This window comes from Mustela nivalis (assembly GCF_964662115.1).
Source record: "Mustela nivalis genome assembly, chromosome: 2".
NCBI classification, from domain to species: Eukaryota; Metazoa; Chordata; class Mammalia; order Carnivora; family Mustelidae; genus Mustela; species Mustela nivalis.
The window spans coordinates 154,821,325-154,836,510 of record NC_139021.1 but is presented as its reverse complement, the minus strand read 5'-3'; the positions used below and the strand labels follow the sequence as shown (position 1 = coordinate 154,836,510).

General features: G+C 35.4%; 1 protein-coding gene across 3 annotated transcripts in view; it reads right to left on the bottom strand.

Annotated features, from left to right (window-relative positions):
• TBC1D12 (TBC1 domain family member 12) overlaps window positions 1-15,186 on the bottom strand; it is a 100,517-nt gene that overhangs the window by 9,443 nt on the left and 75,888 nt on the right. For all 3 annotated transcript variants that reach the window (XM_082722093.1, XM_082722095.1, XM_082722094.1), the window contains 4 exons: window positions 12,039-12,156; window positions 10,702-10,808; window positions 3,694-3,774; window positions 463-551 (listed from right to left, as the gene is read on the bottom strand). In XM_082722093.1, the coding sequence (XP_082578219.1) occupies window positions 463-551; window positions 3,694-3,774; window positions 10,702-10,808; window positions 12,039-12,156 (395 nt within the window). The remainder of the gene's footprint in view (window positions 1-462; window positions 552-3,693; window positions 3,775-10,701; window positions 10,809-12,038; window positions 12,157-15,186) is intronic.

Here is a 15,186-nt window from a genome sequence, read left to right as displayed (position 1 = left end):
CCATGTGAGAAAGAAAAGTACACACAAAATGTAATAATCATTTCTCCTAAGGTATAAGCAACTCATGACTGCCTATGCACAAAATCATTTTTATGAACCATTTTTTCCTATTTCAACAGTAATCCTAGAAAACTAAGATTTGGGAAAATGTTCTTTATATTTTAACAACTGAATAAGCAAAACTGTTAAAATTCAAATAGCTTTCAGAATAAAAAATAAAACAAATAAATTCACCATAATGAATAAAAGTATTATGGGCTATGTTAACTACAATGCATTCAGTCAATGGGTCAAAATAACAGAAATTCCTTCAGAATTTTCCTAATAGTTCCACAGTTTCATATAAAGGTCTCTAATTTTTATAATTTTGCCTTTTAAAAAATAATAACTATGCATCTGAGAATTCGTTGCCTTGGATCAAAAAAAATTTTGAAGTAGTTACAACTGGTTAGAAACCCTCACCTTCTGAAAGATGTAAAGGGATGGAAATGTGCGGGATATGTCCAACTTAATTAATTCCAGACTGGCCTCCCGATCAGCAACAGAAACACCTGCATTTGTCAGGTAGATAAAATTAAAATGATTACTTGTCTATACCCAGTTTAATCTTGTACACACAGAATGATCACATGTTACTTAAGGAAAGTTAAAAGACGAATAATCCAGAAATTCAAAGAAACACCACACAGCTTTTGCTGGAACTTAAGAGCTTCTTACATGAAGAAAGTATTTATGTATTTATCAGAAAAGTATATGAAAGGTTTCTACTTCCAGTTTTTATATAAGGTAAGAGCAGATTATCACTCCCACAATAACAACTGGGAAAAATAAGTAAGTTTCAAATAGCACAAGGTTTTTAAGAATGCTGTGGACATAGAGAGAGAGGTCCTGATGATTTAAATCCCAGAAAGAGAAGAGTCTTTCCTAGGTAGCCATTTTTCTTCGTGGAGGCATGTGCCAAATCTGGGCCATTACTTTGGGACTGAGTCTGCCATAGACAAAGGTACCCTTGCTTGAGAAAACAGAAACCAGAAGAGATTTCCATGACCAAATAAGACCGATGTGATAGAATCTGGAGGAGTCTGAATGTATAACTGGTTTACCCCTACAGGACTTCTGTGTAGTGTTAGTGAAGTGCAGAAGGCGGGGCTGGAAAGGCATAAGGAAATCACCCCAAATTACAAAGCCTTTGGGAGAGCATCTCAGGAGAGGAAGAAGCCTATATGACAAATATACTACAAAAAATACGACAGTTTTTCCTACCAAGATGTGTGAAACCCACGACGAACTAAGTTTACATAAAGCTGACACCTTAGCCTAACCTAGCTCAGTTACTGATTGAACTGAGGGAATAATCCAACTGCCTGACAGAAAACAGCATGCTTCCTCTGTAGGGCAAACATCAACTTCAGTTTATCTACTCTTCTTCTAGAATGACTGACGTATAATAAAACATTTTAGGACATGCAAAGAAGCAGGAAAATGTGACTTAAAATCAAGAGGAAAACAAACCCACAGGGGCGCCTGGGTGGCTCAGTGGTTTGGGCTGCTGCCTTTGGCTTGGGTCATGATCTCAGGGTCCTGGGATCGAGCCCTGCATCGGGCTCCCTGCTCCACAGGAAGCCTGCTTCCCTCTCTCTCTCTCTCTCTGCCTGACTCTCTGCCTACTTGTGATCTCCGTCTTTCAAATAAATAAATAAAATCTTAAAAAAAAAAAAAAACCCACAGAAGCAGGCCTGAAGATGACCCAGTATTAGAATTAAACAAGAATATTAACTGTTGGGCGCCTGGGTGGCTCAGTGGGTTAAGCCGCTGCCTTCGGCTCAGGTCATGATCTCAGAGTCCTGGGATCGAGTCCCGCATCGGGCTCTCTGCTCAGCAGGGAGCCTGCTTCCCTCTCTCTCTCTCTGCCTGCCTCTCCATCTACTTGTGATTTCTCTCTGTCAAATAAATAAATAAAATCTTTAAAAAAAAAAAAAAAAAAAAAAGAATATTAACTGTTGCGGCACCTGGATGGCTCAGTGGGTTAAAGCCTCTGCCTTCAGCTCGGATCATGATCCCAGGGTCCTGGGATCGAGCCCCGCATCAGGCTCTCTGCTCAGCAGGGAGCCTGCTTCCTCCTCTCTCTCTGCCTGCCTCTCTGCCTGCTTGTGATCTCTCTCTGTCAAATAAATAAATAAAATCTAAAAAAAAAAGAATATTAACTGTTAAATGTTAAAGAAAATAGAGGGAAAGGGTATGGAATGGAAAGGTGAATTTCCACAGAGAAAGAGAATCTACAAAAAATACCAGGTTGACATTCTAAATTACAAAACAGAATATCTGAAATTAAAGACTCATTGGACAGATCTAATAGAATGGATATTGGAAAAAAGATTGGTGAAATTGATTACAGGTCAATAAAAATCATCTAAACTGAGGCACAAAAAGGAAAAAATATGTTTTTTAAGTGAAAGACTTGACGGATGCTGATAAATGGTCTAACATACATGTATAAAAAAAGAGAATTGAGGCAGAAGTAATAGTTGACAAAACAATGGCCAGGAAAGTTAAATGACAATTGCAAATTATAAACACACAGTAATAAGAAATCAGTAAATCAGAATACTGTTTCTAATTGGAACAATTCTTCATTACACCAAATTAATTTCCACTAAAGTACAACTTTTACCACTTAATCATGACCAAAATGTCCCAAAAGTAAATAATTGTTTTAATTCTTATACTTTCAAAACTTCATAAAATGAATTCAAAAAGAATTATGAAACAGCTAAGGCCTTTCCAGTGTACAGCTTCTTACATCTTCACCCTCCTTACACTTTTAGTTTCCCAAAAATAGCTGACAGAGCTAATAGGTCTCAGGATGACACTTACATGAACCTTCTCAAAATCAAATCTTCTAACCTTATTTGGTCAATTTTCCCTAAACCACTATTCAATCCTCTAAAAATAGGAGAGTATTCAAGGAATTTAATAAAGTTGTATACATACTCATAGAAAACCACTCTGCAACACATACCACTTCTCTAAATCATGTTCATTTTTAGAGTTTTACTTACTGGCAAGAGAAGAATGTTTGCTATCTATGAAGTAGAGCAAATACAGAAAGAAAAGTGACTGGCAGACAAATAGCTCTCCATTATTCAAGGACAAGAGGTGACTGAATATATTTACCTATATTTAATAAATAATGATAACAGGAAAAAAGTATCCTATCTTCTTCAAAATTATTAGGGAAAAAACTGAGTGGAGGGAAAGATGAGGTCTTTAAGTAATTCAATGAACAAAGGCTAAGGCATGATAAGAATTATAAATAATGTTTTGGGGAGTGAGTGAAAGCAGTGATTGAGGATATAGGTCATAAGTGAGGAGTGAAGACCATCTTTCTTTAAGTTAAAAGTAGGCTTAAAAATACTTCAGTTTTTAAGTTATTAGTCTTACTGTTGTGAATAAATCCTGGGTTCTGAGGTCCAAAAACATGGCTTTACATCACAGCTTCATTGCTTACAAGTTAATTACTTTGAGCCTCAGTCTCCTCTTTTATCATTCAGGGTAATACCACCTACTTAAAGGGCTACTAACATTAAAGGAAATAATTTTGTAAAGCAATTTTGCTACAGTTCCTGACACATGGAAAAATCACCATGTTTTCATCCAGAAATTTGTACTAAAAAAAAAAAAAAAAAATCACACCTTCTGCATCATTCTCTGAATTTGTTTCACTGAAGCTTTTCCACCGTTCTTTTGCTCTTGAGAGGAAGATTTCATAAAGTTCTAGGGAAAACAAAATAAAAATTAATAGTAGGAAAAATACATTCATATATTTTAACTTTTACCCCTTTTTTCCTGGAAAAGGTTCATTTGTAAACCTGGGGCCACACATGGAATAAGGCAGCTTTGAGAGTTCAGTGCCATGAGAAATATATACATGGAACCATGGGATCACTTGGAGAGTTTTCTAATCCAGGTAGGGGATAAAGGAAGGCTACTTGGAGGAAGTGATGACTCAGCTGTCCCATAAAGAATAAATATGGGTCTTAGAAAAGAACAAGGTGGAAGAAGGCATTCTAAGAATTCTTGTCATGGGCAAAGTCACAAAGAGAAAAGCGATCATGACTTATTTGCATGAATTACAAGTGATTTCAGGACGCTTAGATTATAAGAGGTGAGGGAATAAGAGCAGATGATAAGGTTGGATGACAGAGGCAAGCATTAGTTGGTCACAGGACCTGAATGGCATGCTAAGGGGATTAGAGTTTATCTACAACTACAAGAGTCTATAGCACACTCTGATCTGTGTCCGTTAAGCTAGCAGTAGTGTAGTGGGTAGGTTGAAGCTGACGTTTTGCTGAAGTGAAGTTAGAGTTTTGTGGTAATAGCCCAAGCAAAAGATGATAAGGCTTAAACTTGAGCAGTGATAGTGCAGTTGGAGAGAAGAAATGAACACAAGAGATATTCAGAAAGCAGAAAAAGCAAAACTTGCTGAAAGAGAGGGGGAAAAGGCAGACTCATTAGGACTTCCAGGCTTCTGGCTACAGTAGCTGGGTACATAATAATGTCACTGAAAGGGCGCCTGGGTGGCTCAGTGGGTTAAGCCGCTGCCTTCGGCTCGGGTCATGATCTCGGGGTCCTGGGATCGAGTCCCGCATCGGGCTCTCTGCTCAGCAGGGAGCCTGCTTCCTCCTCTCTCTCTCTGCCTACTTGTGATCTCTCTGTGTCAAATAAATAATAAATAAAATCTTTAAAAAAAAATAATGTCACTGAAAGAATGAACACAGAAGAAGCAAATTTGTGATTTTGGGGATGGAGGAAGGTGATAAGTTCCATTTTGGACAAACAGATCTGAAGGCAGTGCATGCATACTGGAGAAAGAGTTTGGGATCCATCAGTATACAGTTGATGATTAAAACCATTCATAGGCGTGTTCAGGGAGATTATTAAGGTCAAGAAGAAATGACAAATATGGATTGCCAGGAAAGACAAATATTTAAAGGGTAGACACGGGAAGATGCACATCAGAAGAATAAGCACAAAGAAGGGGACCTGGGTGACTCAGTGGGTTGTCTCTGCCTTCAGTTCAGGTCATGATCACCGGCATTGGGCTCTCTGCTCAGCAGGGAGCCTACTTCCCACTCTCTCTCTGCCTGCCTCTCTACCTATTGGTTATCTCTCTGTCAGATAAATAAATAAAATCTTTTAAAAATGCATGAAGAAATAAAAGAGAACCAGTTGTCCTAGAAACCAAAGGAAAGGAGCATTTCACTAACTATACATAGGACAGGGAGTTGCTGTTTGAAACTTAACTCTTCTAACCTAGTTTTTTCATTCACAAGTGGAGCTAGTACTAATACTTACAGCTTAGGGCTTTAAATATTAAATGAGATAATATATGTAAAATCTTGGAAGCACTTAGATGTAAGCTACAAAGAAGGAAGTGATCAACTATCCAGTACCATATAGCAAGACAAAATCTGAAATCTGCCCATTGGAATTTGTAGCACGGAGGTGATGGGTGACCCTGATGGGAGCAACATCTGAGGGTAAAGGGGGCAGAAGCCCAAATGCAGAGATGTGAAGAATCTAGAGAATATACTTTCTAGCTAACAGACTGGATATATGGGAGGAAATGAATTCTGATTTAACTTTTACTCTTAAAAATGGAGGAAAATCCTATTACGGCTCAGGTCTTCCTCTGTATAGCAGGCATCAAAAATGTGGCAAATCAAAGAACTTGATTCTACCAAAACTATTTATTACAACTGGAAAGAAAGCAAATAAAATATTGCACAGTGGTCATCCAAATAGCTACAATAGAGATTGTACGTATGAGGCAGGAAGAGATGCTTTTGCTAAAGAAGTGTCATCATGGAGTAAGAGAAAAATGATTTTTCAGAGTAAGACCTAGATTCAAATACCAGATTTTCAGTATTTGTGACTTTAAGAAAGTTACATGGTTACTCTGGAATTTGGCTTTCTTCATTTGTAAAGTGGAGAAAAATAATACCTATTCATGGCAATACTGATGATTAAACAAGATAATTTTCATAAAGCTCCTGACAACTTACAGACCCTCAATAAATGCTAGTGCTTGTTTTCCTGGATGAAAAATGGAGAAATTGGTTTCTCCATTAGGATACTGCTTTCTAAAGCTACGTAACCTTCAGATTTGGTCGGAGGGCCTGCATTCAAATATCTTTACTCATATCTTTCCGTTTTAAGTGCCCAGTCACTGTAAGACTACCACTTTATGCACCCATACACATGATCTTGATACAACTTCAAGAATAAAAGAAACAATGTTTTTTCCTCAATTCTCAGATTTTAATGGTCTTTACTTTCTAACCATTACTGATATTCTAAATTACACAAGAACAGAACATTTCAATGACAGATGAATAGCAAAAAACATTTCTTACAAAACATCAACATTTATATATTGCCCAAAATGCCAAGAACGTTTTTGTTTTCATTAATCTTTTTTAAAAAGTTTGTTTAAAGACAGTACAATATGATTTTTTAAACATTCAAATAGTATAAAGCAGTATAGAATAAAAAGTAAATTTCCTTCCCTCTAATGTAACTATGCTTACCAGAAATCTAAAGATGAAAATATGAAGGTACAAGTATATACAGATATATCTTTCTTAAAAAAAAAAAAAAAGTTGTAGCAGCATATTATAGCACCAACCTGCATCTTGCTTTATTATATTAAAGAGAATAAATTATTATTAGGAGAATAATAATAGAATAAATTATTAGGAGAATAACTCTGCTTTAGTTTTCTTTTTTTTAAAACAACTGCACAGTATTCCAATGTATGACTGTACCATAATAAGTATTCTTATATTGCCAAGAATCAGATCTTTATTAAAAAAGCTAACCAGATATACTTCAAGCAGCTCTTGCTATGTTGATCTCTTCTCCCTTCTGTTCATTTTTCATTACTACTAGTCATTTATAAAGAACATTTTTAAAAGTCAAAATTTCTATTATTTGAATCCGTCAATAATTTGATAAAAGTAGATATAGTTTTGTAATATAGATATGCAATATTTTTTTGCAGTTATCAGGTACCAAACTGAAGGTCACAATTTCTGATTTCAAACGGACTCCAAGCCACATCCAGTCTCACTATTCTACTCAAATTTTAAAGCTGTCCTGGAAGAAGAAAGGCTCTCCAAATAAATCCTCACCTGTGGGAGCCACGGAATTGGCCTACTAATAAAAATATGGTAATGAATTTTAAACGTCAAAGGACATCTCTCCAGGGAAGATTTACAGTGCTTATCTACAATAAGAAGACTTGCATCTCAGTTCAATTCCATACTTGACTCCACATGCCTCATTTATGTTATTCTGAATCTACAAAAGTAGAATATGAAGCAGACTTAAACATGTATCTTGGACTTGAATTGGGAACTCTTTGAGATCAGTATAAGTTTCATTTTCTCATTTTCTGACAATGATAACACTGTACATATTCTAAGCAAATTTTCTTTTGCTGTAATTTCATATTCATTACCATAAATAATTGTTAGAGCAATCCTTTCAGATAGCTAATACTCTAACTCCATTTACAGATGAAGAAAACTAATTCTCTTAGACGTTAAGTAATTTGCCCAAGGTCACAAATCTAATGTATAGTGGAACCAAGATTTGAACCACTAATGACTGACTTTAGAACCTTATTCCTGGACGCCTGTGTGGCTTAGTTGGTTGAGCGACTGCCTTCGGCTCAGGTCAGGATCCTGGAGTTCTGGGATGGAGCCCCACATCGGGCTCTCTGCTCAGCAGGGGTTCTGCTTTTCCCTCTGTCCTTCCCCCTCATGCTCTCTCTCTCTCTTTTTCTCTCTCAAATAAATTAAAAAAAAAAAAGACTTAAAAGAAAACCTTATTCTTATCCTCTATTCTACTTATTCTAATCCCACTATTCTATTCTTACTTTACTAACTCTTGTTCTGCTATTCTCTAAGGGTTATAAATTTCATGATTAAAATCAGTAAGTAAAAGTCAAACTGTTAAGAGTCATTAAAAGGAAACAAAGTTATCAAAAGTAAGTTTACTTCAGGGTACCTGGGTGGCTCAGTCAGTTGAGTGTCAGACTCTTGAATTTGGCTCAGGTCATGATCTCACTCAGGGCTGTGAGATCATGCCGTATATTGAGTTCCATACTCAGTGCGGAGTTCCATACTCAGTGCGGAGTCTGTGAGAGTCTCTGCCCCCTCCAGCCCCTCCTCTCTATTCTCTCTCTCTCTCGAAAAAAAATAAAATCTTATTTAAAAAAAGTAGATTTACTTCAATTGAAATTTAGCTTCCTTCCTAACACTAATAAAAAAGAATGATCACCTAGTCCATTCCTGAATACATAACTGTTTAGTAGAGAAAATATAAAATTACTTTAAAAGTAAATGACCTAGTTATGTTACCAACTTTATAAATTTTGAGCTTGAAAAACAACTTCATGATTGCATTATCATAAAAGGTTAATACTAACTTAACCAGTATTTTAATGCAGAAGGTATTAGGACACTTAACATTCTAAAGTCAAAGTTCTCAACAAAACTACAAACCAAATTTCAAATAGCCATCAATACTTTATCATCTCATCTGTATATAAAACCGATTCTTTAGATTTCAAACAATTACTGTATGTTCAACAATCCTTAATGTCAAGGGTTTTATCTGAGAGTTCTGACTGTAATGTAAAAATATTTCCTTTTAATTAGTTTCAAGCACAGAGGGCAAAACAAAACTTTGTTTTATCTGGAGGAAATGGTTAGGTTAGGTAGACTTGAATCTTTTCTAACCTAAATTAGAAACTCTTTAGTTCTTCCTTCCTTCCTTCATTTTTTTATAAAGTAAACTCCTACCCCCAACATGGAGCTTGAACTTACAGCCTCAAGATCAAAGATCAAGAGTTGCATGTTCTATTGACTGAGCCAGGCAGGTACCCCACTTAATTCCTCCTTTAAATTATATTTTTAAAATTAAAAAAAAAAAAGTCTGCTTAAGGTAACATGTTTGTTATGGGATATTTGTGAAAATCAGTGTTAAAAATCATTGATAGGAGTGCCTAGGTAGCTCAGTCAGTTAAATGTCTGACTACTGAGTTTGGTTCAGGTCATAATCTCAGGATCTGGAGACTGAACCCAGCATCAGGCTCCCTACTCAGCAGGGAGTCTACCTATCTTCCTCTCCCTCTGCCTCTGCTCCTCCCTCTGCTCATGCTCTCTCACTATCTCTCTTTCTTAAGTAAATATTTTTATAAAAAATCATAATCATACCAAAGTTGGCATCACTTCTAAGACTAAAGATAAATATTTAGATTTTTGTTACGATTCTGTCCAGTTTTTTATTTATTTTTATTTGCTACAATGGGTATTCTTGTAAAAAAGCTTTTGTACCCAATCCTGACGATTTTCTTATTCTTAGAACTAGAATAGATAGGTGAAAGATTATTTTTTGAGGCCCTTACTAAATATTTCTATATTATTATCAGTCATACCCTATGTGGATAATTTTCATTTATTTTAATCACTTTTGAGAGGTAAAAAATAGTACCCCGATGTTCTTTTAACATATGTCATTGATTTGACAATCATCAACAAAATGATTAAATAAATTATAGTACAGCCAAACTGGAATACAGTGCAGCTACAGTATTGCATAATGTATATTGGTATGCAGTGACAAAGAGGATGTTCAAGGCAGATTATAGTGTGAAAAAAATAAGCCATGAAATAAGCTTATGGTATACATTCTTTTTTGTGGGGGGAAAGAAAAGAAAAAGAGAAGGCTTAAACATAATCATACTTGATGCACACTTTTTTTAAACATGTATAAAAAAAGATCTGAAAGAACATACATTAAACTTGTATTTATAGTAGGATCAAAAGCAGGAGTCTGGGTAGAAGAGTGGGATAAAACATATAATTTGTTCCTTACTACTGCTTGAGTTTTAAAAAACTAGTATGTAAATAACATTTTTTAAGAAACAGCAACAATCTAGTCACATAATTATACCAGAGTTCCTCAGTCTTCCCGTGGTGCCACTGTCTAGCACTGTCATTATCACTCAAACCTATTTAACATTTTTTATTAGTTACTACTTTACATTTTCCTCTATTTGATATCATCCTAATTTTAACTAACTTTTTTTACTGCATCAAAACTACTTTACATTTTACTTCAATCATTTAAGATTTTAAAAAGCATAAGAAAATAAAATGGATCTTTGAGAGTCTTTCTTACTTCTTTTTGTTTTTTTTTTAAATTTGAAATTTTCAAATAAAAATCTGAAAGGGGTGGGTAGAGATGTAAAAAAAGAAATTTCTAGCCTTCCACCAGCATTTATGTTTTTTTTTAAACAGAGGGGATACCTTTCCACCATCAGACTATTTCATTTTTCCTTTTATATACTTACACATCCACTGCTACCTAGAATCCCAGAAGTTACCTGCAGTCAAGATATTTGGATGTCAATTATACTACTGATGGTTGTCAACTAAAGGAAAACCCCATAAATCTTATTTATGTAAAAACTTACTCATTAAGGTTTTACAGGGAGTGGGAATGAGGCATGTTCTTAAAATGACATTAGATATGGTAATGTCTTTTTAAACAGCCAATCTAATAATCTGCCTTGTAACACTGCAGATGTCTATTTGGATGGGTGGGAGTAACTGAATATAGAATACAAACCAGGAGTGATATTTAGTTCATTTCCTACAGCTAGACTCCAAACTTTCCCACGAACACTAGGGGGCAATCCCTGCCACCACAATTCTCGAACTCTTCTCGTACTACGCCTAGAATTAAAGGGGGAGAAAAAAAGGAGATAGTTACTTTTTATACCAAAAACACTAGTTCCATGATGGTTTACCTAGTCTGTGGCCAACTGACTGAATGATTTTTGAAGAACATGGTTAAGTATACGATGCATTCTTTCTGTGGGGTCCATGTCTGTAGGCAACAGAAACCTAAACAGTACTCTAAAGGAGGACAACAGTAATTTAAAGGGAACTGCCTTCTACAAGTGCCACTTACTGGGTACAATGAGAGAATCAGAAACATGTGGACAATCACATAAGAAACAGGATAAAAGGAACATAAAAATCTGTTGTCAACTCAGTACCAAAAAGAAAACCACAAGGTATTTACTAAGGATAAGAAGTCTTTGAGAGGCAGTGTAGTCTACTGAAAAGTGTAGGTTTTGGAGTCACAGAGGCCTGAATTCAAATCTGGTTTAACTATTCATTAATTGTATTACCTTGGGCAAATTATTTAACCTTTCGGCCTTGAGCTTCTTTATAAGATAAATGAAAATAAAGGCTGTAAGAATAAAATGTGATACTTATGTAAAGAGCTTAATGTGCTATCTGTCACACTGTACCAATATTCAACAAATTCCTTATGCATACCCTACACTAGGCTCTGCAGACTACATCTCCTTTCTACCTTCCAGTCAGTCTAGAAGGAAGATAAGCCATGTACAAAAATATTATCAGAAAATAAAAGGCAAAGTAAAGCAAGAACTACATTATTCTCAAATTATATTGGGACATTACAGAAGGGAAAGATCATTTATAGCATATTTATAATTATAAGAAAACATTAAAAATCATTTTAATATATAACATTTAATAAATGCATCTTACAATGAATATATATATTTAATATTTTCTTTGCAAAAACCTTCTATGACATCAATAGTGCATCTTGTGACAAAAGATATGTCAGAATTAATATGGTAATTGAGGAAATTAACATTTCATGGATCAACTCCCATTTCAGATGGATATCTTCAAAGGATAAGTAAATTCTGATGGGCATAGAGGGTGGTCAGTAAGGGAGGTATTAGAGATTGAGAGATTTATAAAATTAAAGGCAAAGAAATAATTATTAAATTTTTCAGACACTGATTATCAGTATCATTTAGCCAAAGCATGAGATACATGTTGGAAGTAATAAAAATGAAGAATTAGAAACACGAGATCTTTGGAGACAGACTGGAATTCAGGAAAAGTCTGCTTACTTACATTACTTCCCAATTGGGCAGTATTTCATTGATCCAAATTACCATTGCACTTGCGATATTTTCTTCCTGTTTAAATCGTTCTTTCATTATTTTTTTCCTTTTATATGCGTCTTTAATTTCTGTTTTAAACAAGCAAAAATTATTTCAATACAAAAAAGCTAGATCATATGCTCTTCTCTTTCTACCTAAGTCTAAAAAAGAGGCACTAAAAATGACATTAGGGGAATGCCTGGGTGGCTCAGTTGGTTAAGCAGCTGCCTTCGGCTCAGGTCATGATCCCAGCGTCCTGGGATGGAGTCCCACATTGGGCTCCTTGCTCGGCAGGGAGCCTGCTTCTCCTTCTGTCTCTGCCTGCCATTCCGTCTGCCTGTGCTCGCTCTCGCTCCCTCTCTCTCTCTGACAAATAAATAAAATCTTTAAAAAAAAAAATGACATTAGGGGTGTCTGGGTGGCTCAGTTGGTTAAGCATCCAACTCTTGGCTTCTGCCCAAGTCATTATCGTAGGGTCATGAGATCAAGCCCTATAGCCAGCTCTGTGCTCAGCAGGGAGTTTGCTTGAAATGTGCTCTCAATCCCTCTCCTTCTGCCCCTCCTCCTGCTCATGCTCTCTAAAAATAAATAAATGAATCTTTCCAAAAATTGACATTAAATAACATTAAAAAACAATTTTGCCAATGGCATTATTATAGTTAAACCTTTCTACTATGATGTCTCACTTTAGTAATTAGACTAAAAATTTAAAAACTGTAACATACACACATACACAACACTCCTCTGAAAATCAGAAGTCACAATTCTGAAACAAATGATGCCTCAAAAAGAGAAGAGATAAATTACATATATATATTATTACATAATATACACTATAATTATACATAACAGAAAATCTGAAGTCACAATTTTAAAACAAGAAATGCCTCAAAAAGAGAATATGTACATAAAATAATTATACAGAATATATATGAGAAATTATAACCCTGTTTTATATTATGATATATAACATGTCATATTAATATATTTATTATATACCATAGATCATAATTATTAATGCATTAATAACAGTATATTATATGTAATGCTTTACATACGTTTATTTACAACATATGTAATTTTAGACCCAGTGGGGACTTCAGAGGTCAGCTAGCCAAAATGTTTACTAATTGTGCTTCACAAATTCCTCAGAAATCATTTTAAGCAGCAAGCAGGAGGCCAAGTAAGCAGCAGCTCTTTCTTTTATTTGCTGTATATTTTCAGATTCTATAGATGGTTTCTTTTTTTTTTCTTTTTTAAAGATCTATTTTATGAGAGAGCATGAGCAGGAGTTGGGGGAGAGGCAGAGGGAGGAGAGAATCTCAAGCAGACTCCCCACTGAGCACAGAGCCCAAGGTTAAATCCCGTAGCTCCTGAGATCATGATACAAGCCAAAATCAAGAGTCAGAAGCTCAGCAAACTCAGGAACCCCTATATAAGGCTTCTTTGTAGAGAGTTCCACTGCTTTTAAAACAAAAAAGTGTTAATAATAATAATCAAAACCAAAAAAGGTTTTAGCCTTAATCTAGTCAACCTGACCCATGTACTTCAGACTTAAGGAAACTAACATTAGGTTTACCTACAGAGGCATATCCAGGTAGTATCAAAGAAGATTAAAGCTATTACCTTCTTTTTGGGGGGTTTCTTTTTTTTTTTTTTTTTTAAGATTTTATTTATTTATTTGACAGAGAGAGAGAGATCACAAGCAGGCAGAGAGGCAGGCAGAGAGAGAGAGAGAGGAGGAAGCAGGCCTCCCGTTGAGCAGAGAGCCCGATGCGGGGCTCGATCCCAGGACCCTGGGATCATGACCTGAGCCGAAGGCAGAGGGTTAACCCACTGAGCCACCCAGGCGCCCCTGGGGGGTTTCTTTTTAATTTAAATTCAATTTAATTAACATATAGTGTATTATTAGTTTCAGAGGCAGAGTTCAGTGATTCATCAGTTTTATATAATACCCAATGCTCATTTCAACCAGTGCCCTCCTTAATGCCCATTGCCCAGTTACCCCATTTTCCTACCCTCCTCCCCTCCAGCAACCCTCAGTTTGTTTCCTGTGATTAAGAGTGTCTTATGGTTTGTCTCCCTGAATTCGTCTTGTTTTATACCTCCCATGTTTCTTTACTAACCAGAATCATGCCATATATATTGTTCTTTGATGTAAAGTTATTACCTTCTAATTTCCCAATTTAGTGTTATTTCTACCATATCATGTTGTTAGGATTATGTATTTATCAATAACTATCATAAACATTAATCAACTAGTAAAGTCAAAATTCAGAGTCAATTAAAATTTGTTGGGTATGGCAGGAATATTTCAAATTCTAGATAGTAAAATAAACCCAACCAATGATTAAATGATTAGGGCTTTTAGAAAGATATAACTGGCCTTATGAGTTTCTTATAATATTAAAAAAATTAACTTCATTTCTAAAATAGTGCCACAAAATAGAAATGTATACTATGATAGTATTCCACTAAAGTCAAAGAAAAAAAATTCATTGTTAAAAGACTTGTGCCTAAAAATATACATAGTTGTATAATATTTTCTAAAAATGTATGCTGAACTAACGGTGCTTAGTAAATAAATACTCTTAAATTATCCTTGCATTATACTTCTTGGTGGGAGGAGAGACAGAATAAATAAATGTGTGTATTTATATACCAAAATACACATTTATGTGCCTGTCCAAATGACACAACTGGGATTCTAGAGAGACTCCGGTAAGTTACAAAAGCAAATTCTAATTTCAAATCTCATTCTCAGTCATACAGAAAGTTAAAGTGTAAAGATTATTAAATTATATTAAAAGCTTAAAACTGTTAAGGTGAACTTCATGAAATAAATTCATATCATCTCCATTCATAAGTCAAAACAATAGTAGTCTAAGGTTTACCACCACTGCAATTTTAAGAATTCTCAGTCTGGGGCGCCTGGGTGGCTCAGTGGGTTAAGCCGCTGCCTTCGGCTCAGGTCATGATCTCGGAGTCCTGGGATCGAGTCCCACATCGGGCTCCCTGCTCAGCGGGGAGCCTGCTTCCCTCTCTCTCTCTCTGCCTGCCTCTCCCTCTACTTGTGATTTCTCTCTGTCAAATAAATAAATAAAATCTTAAAAAAAATA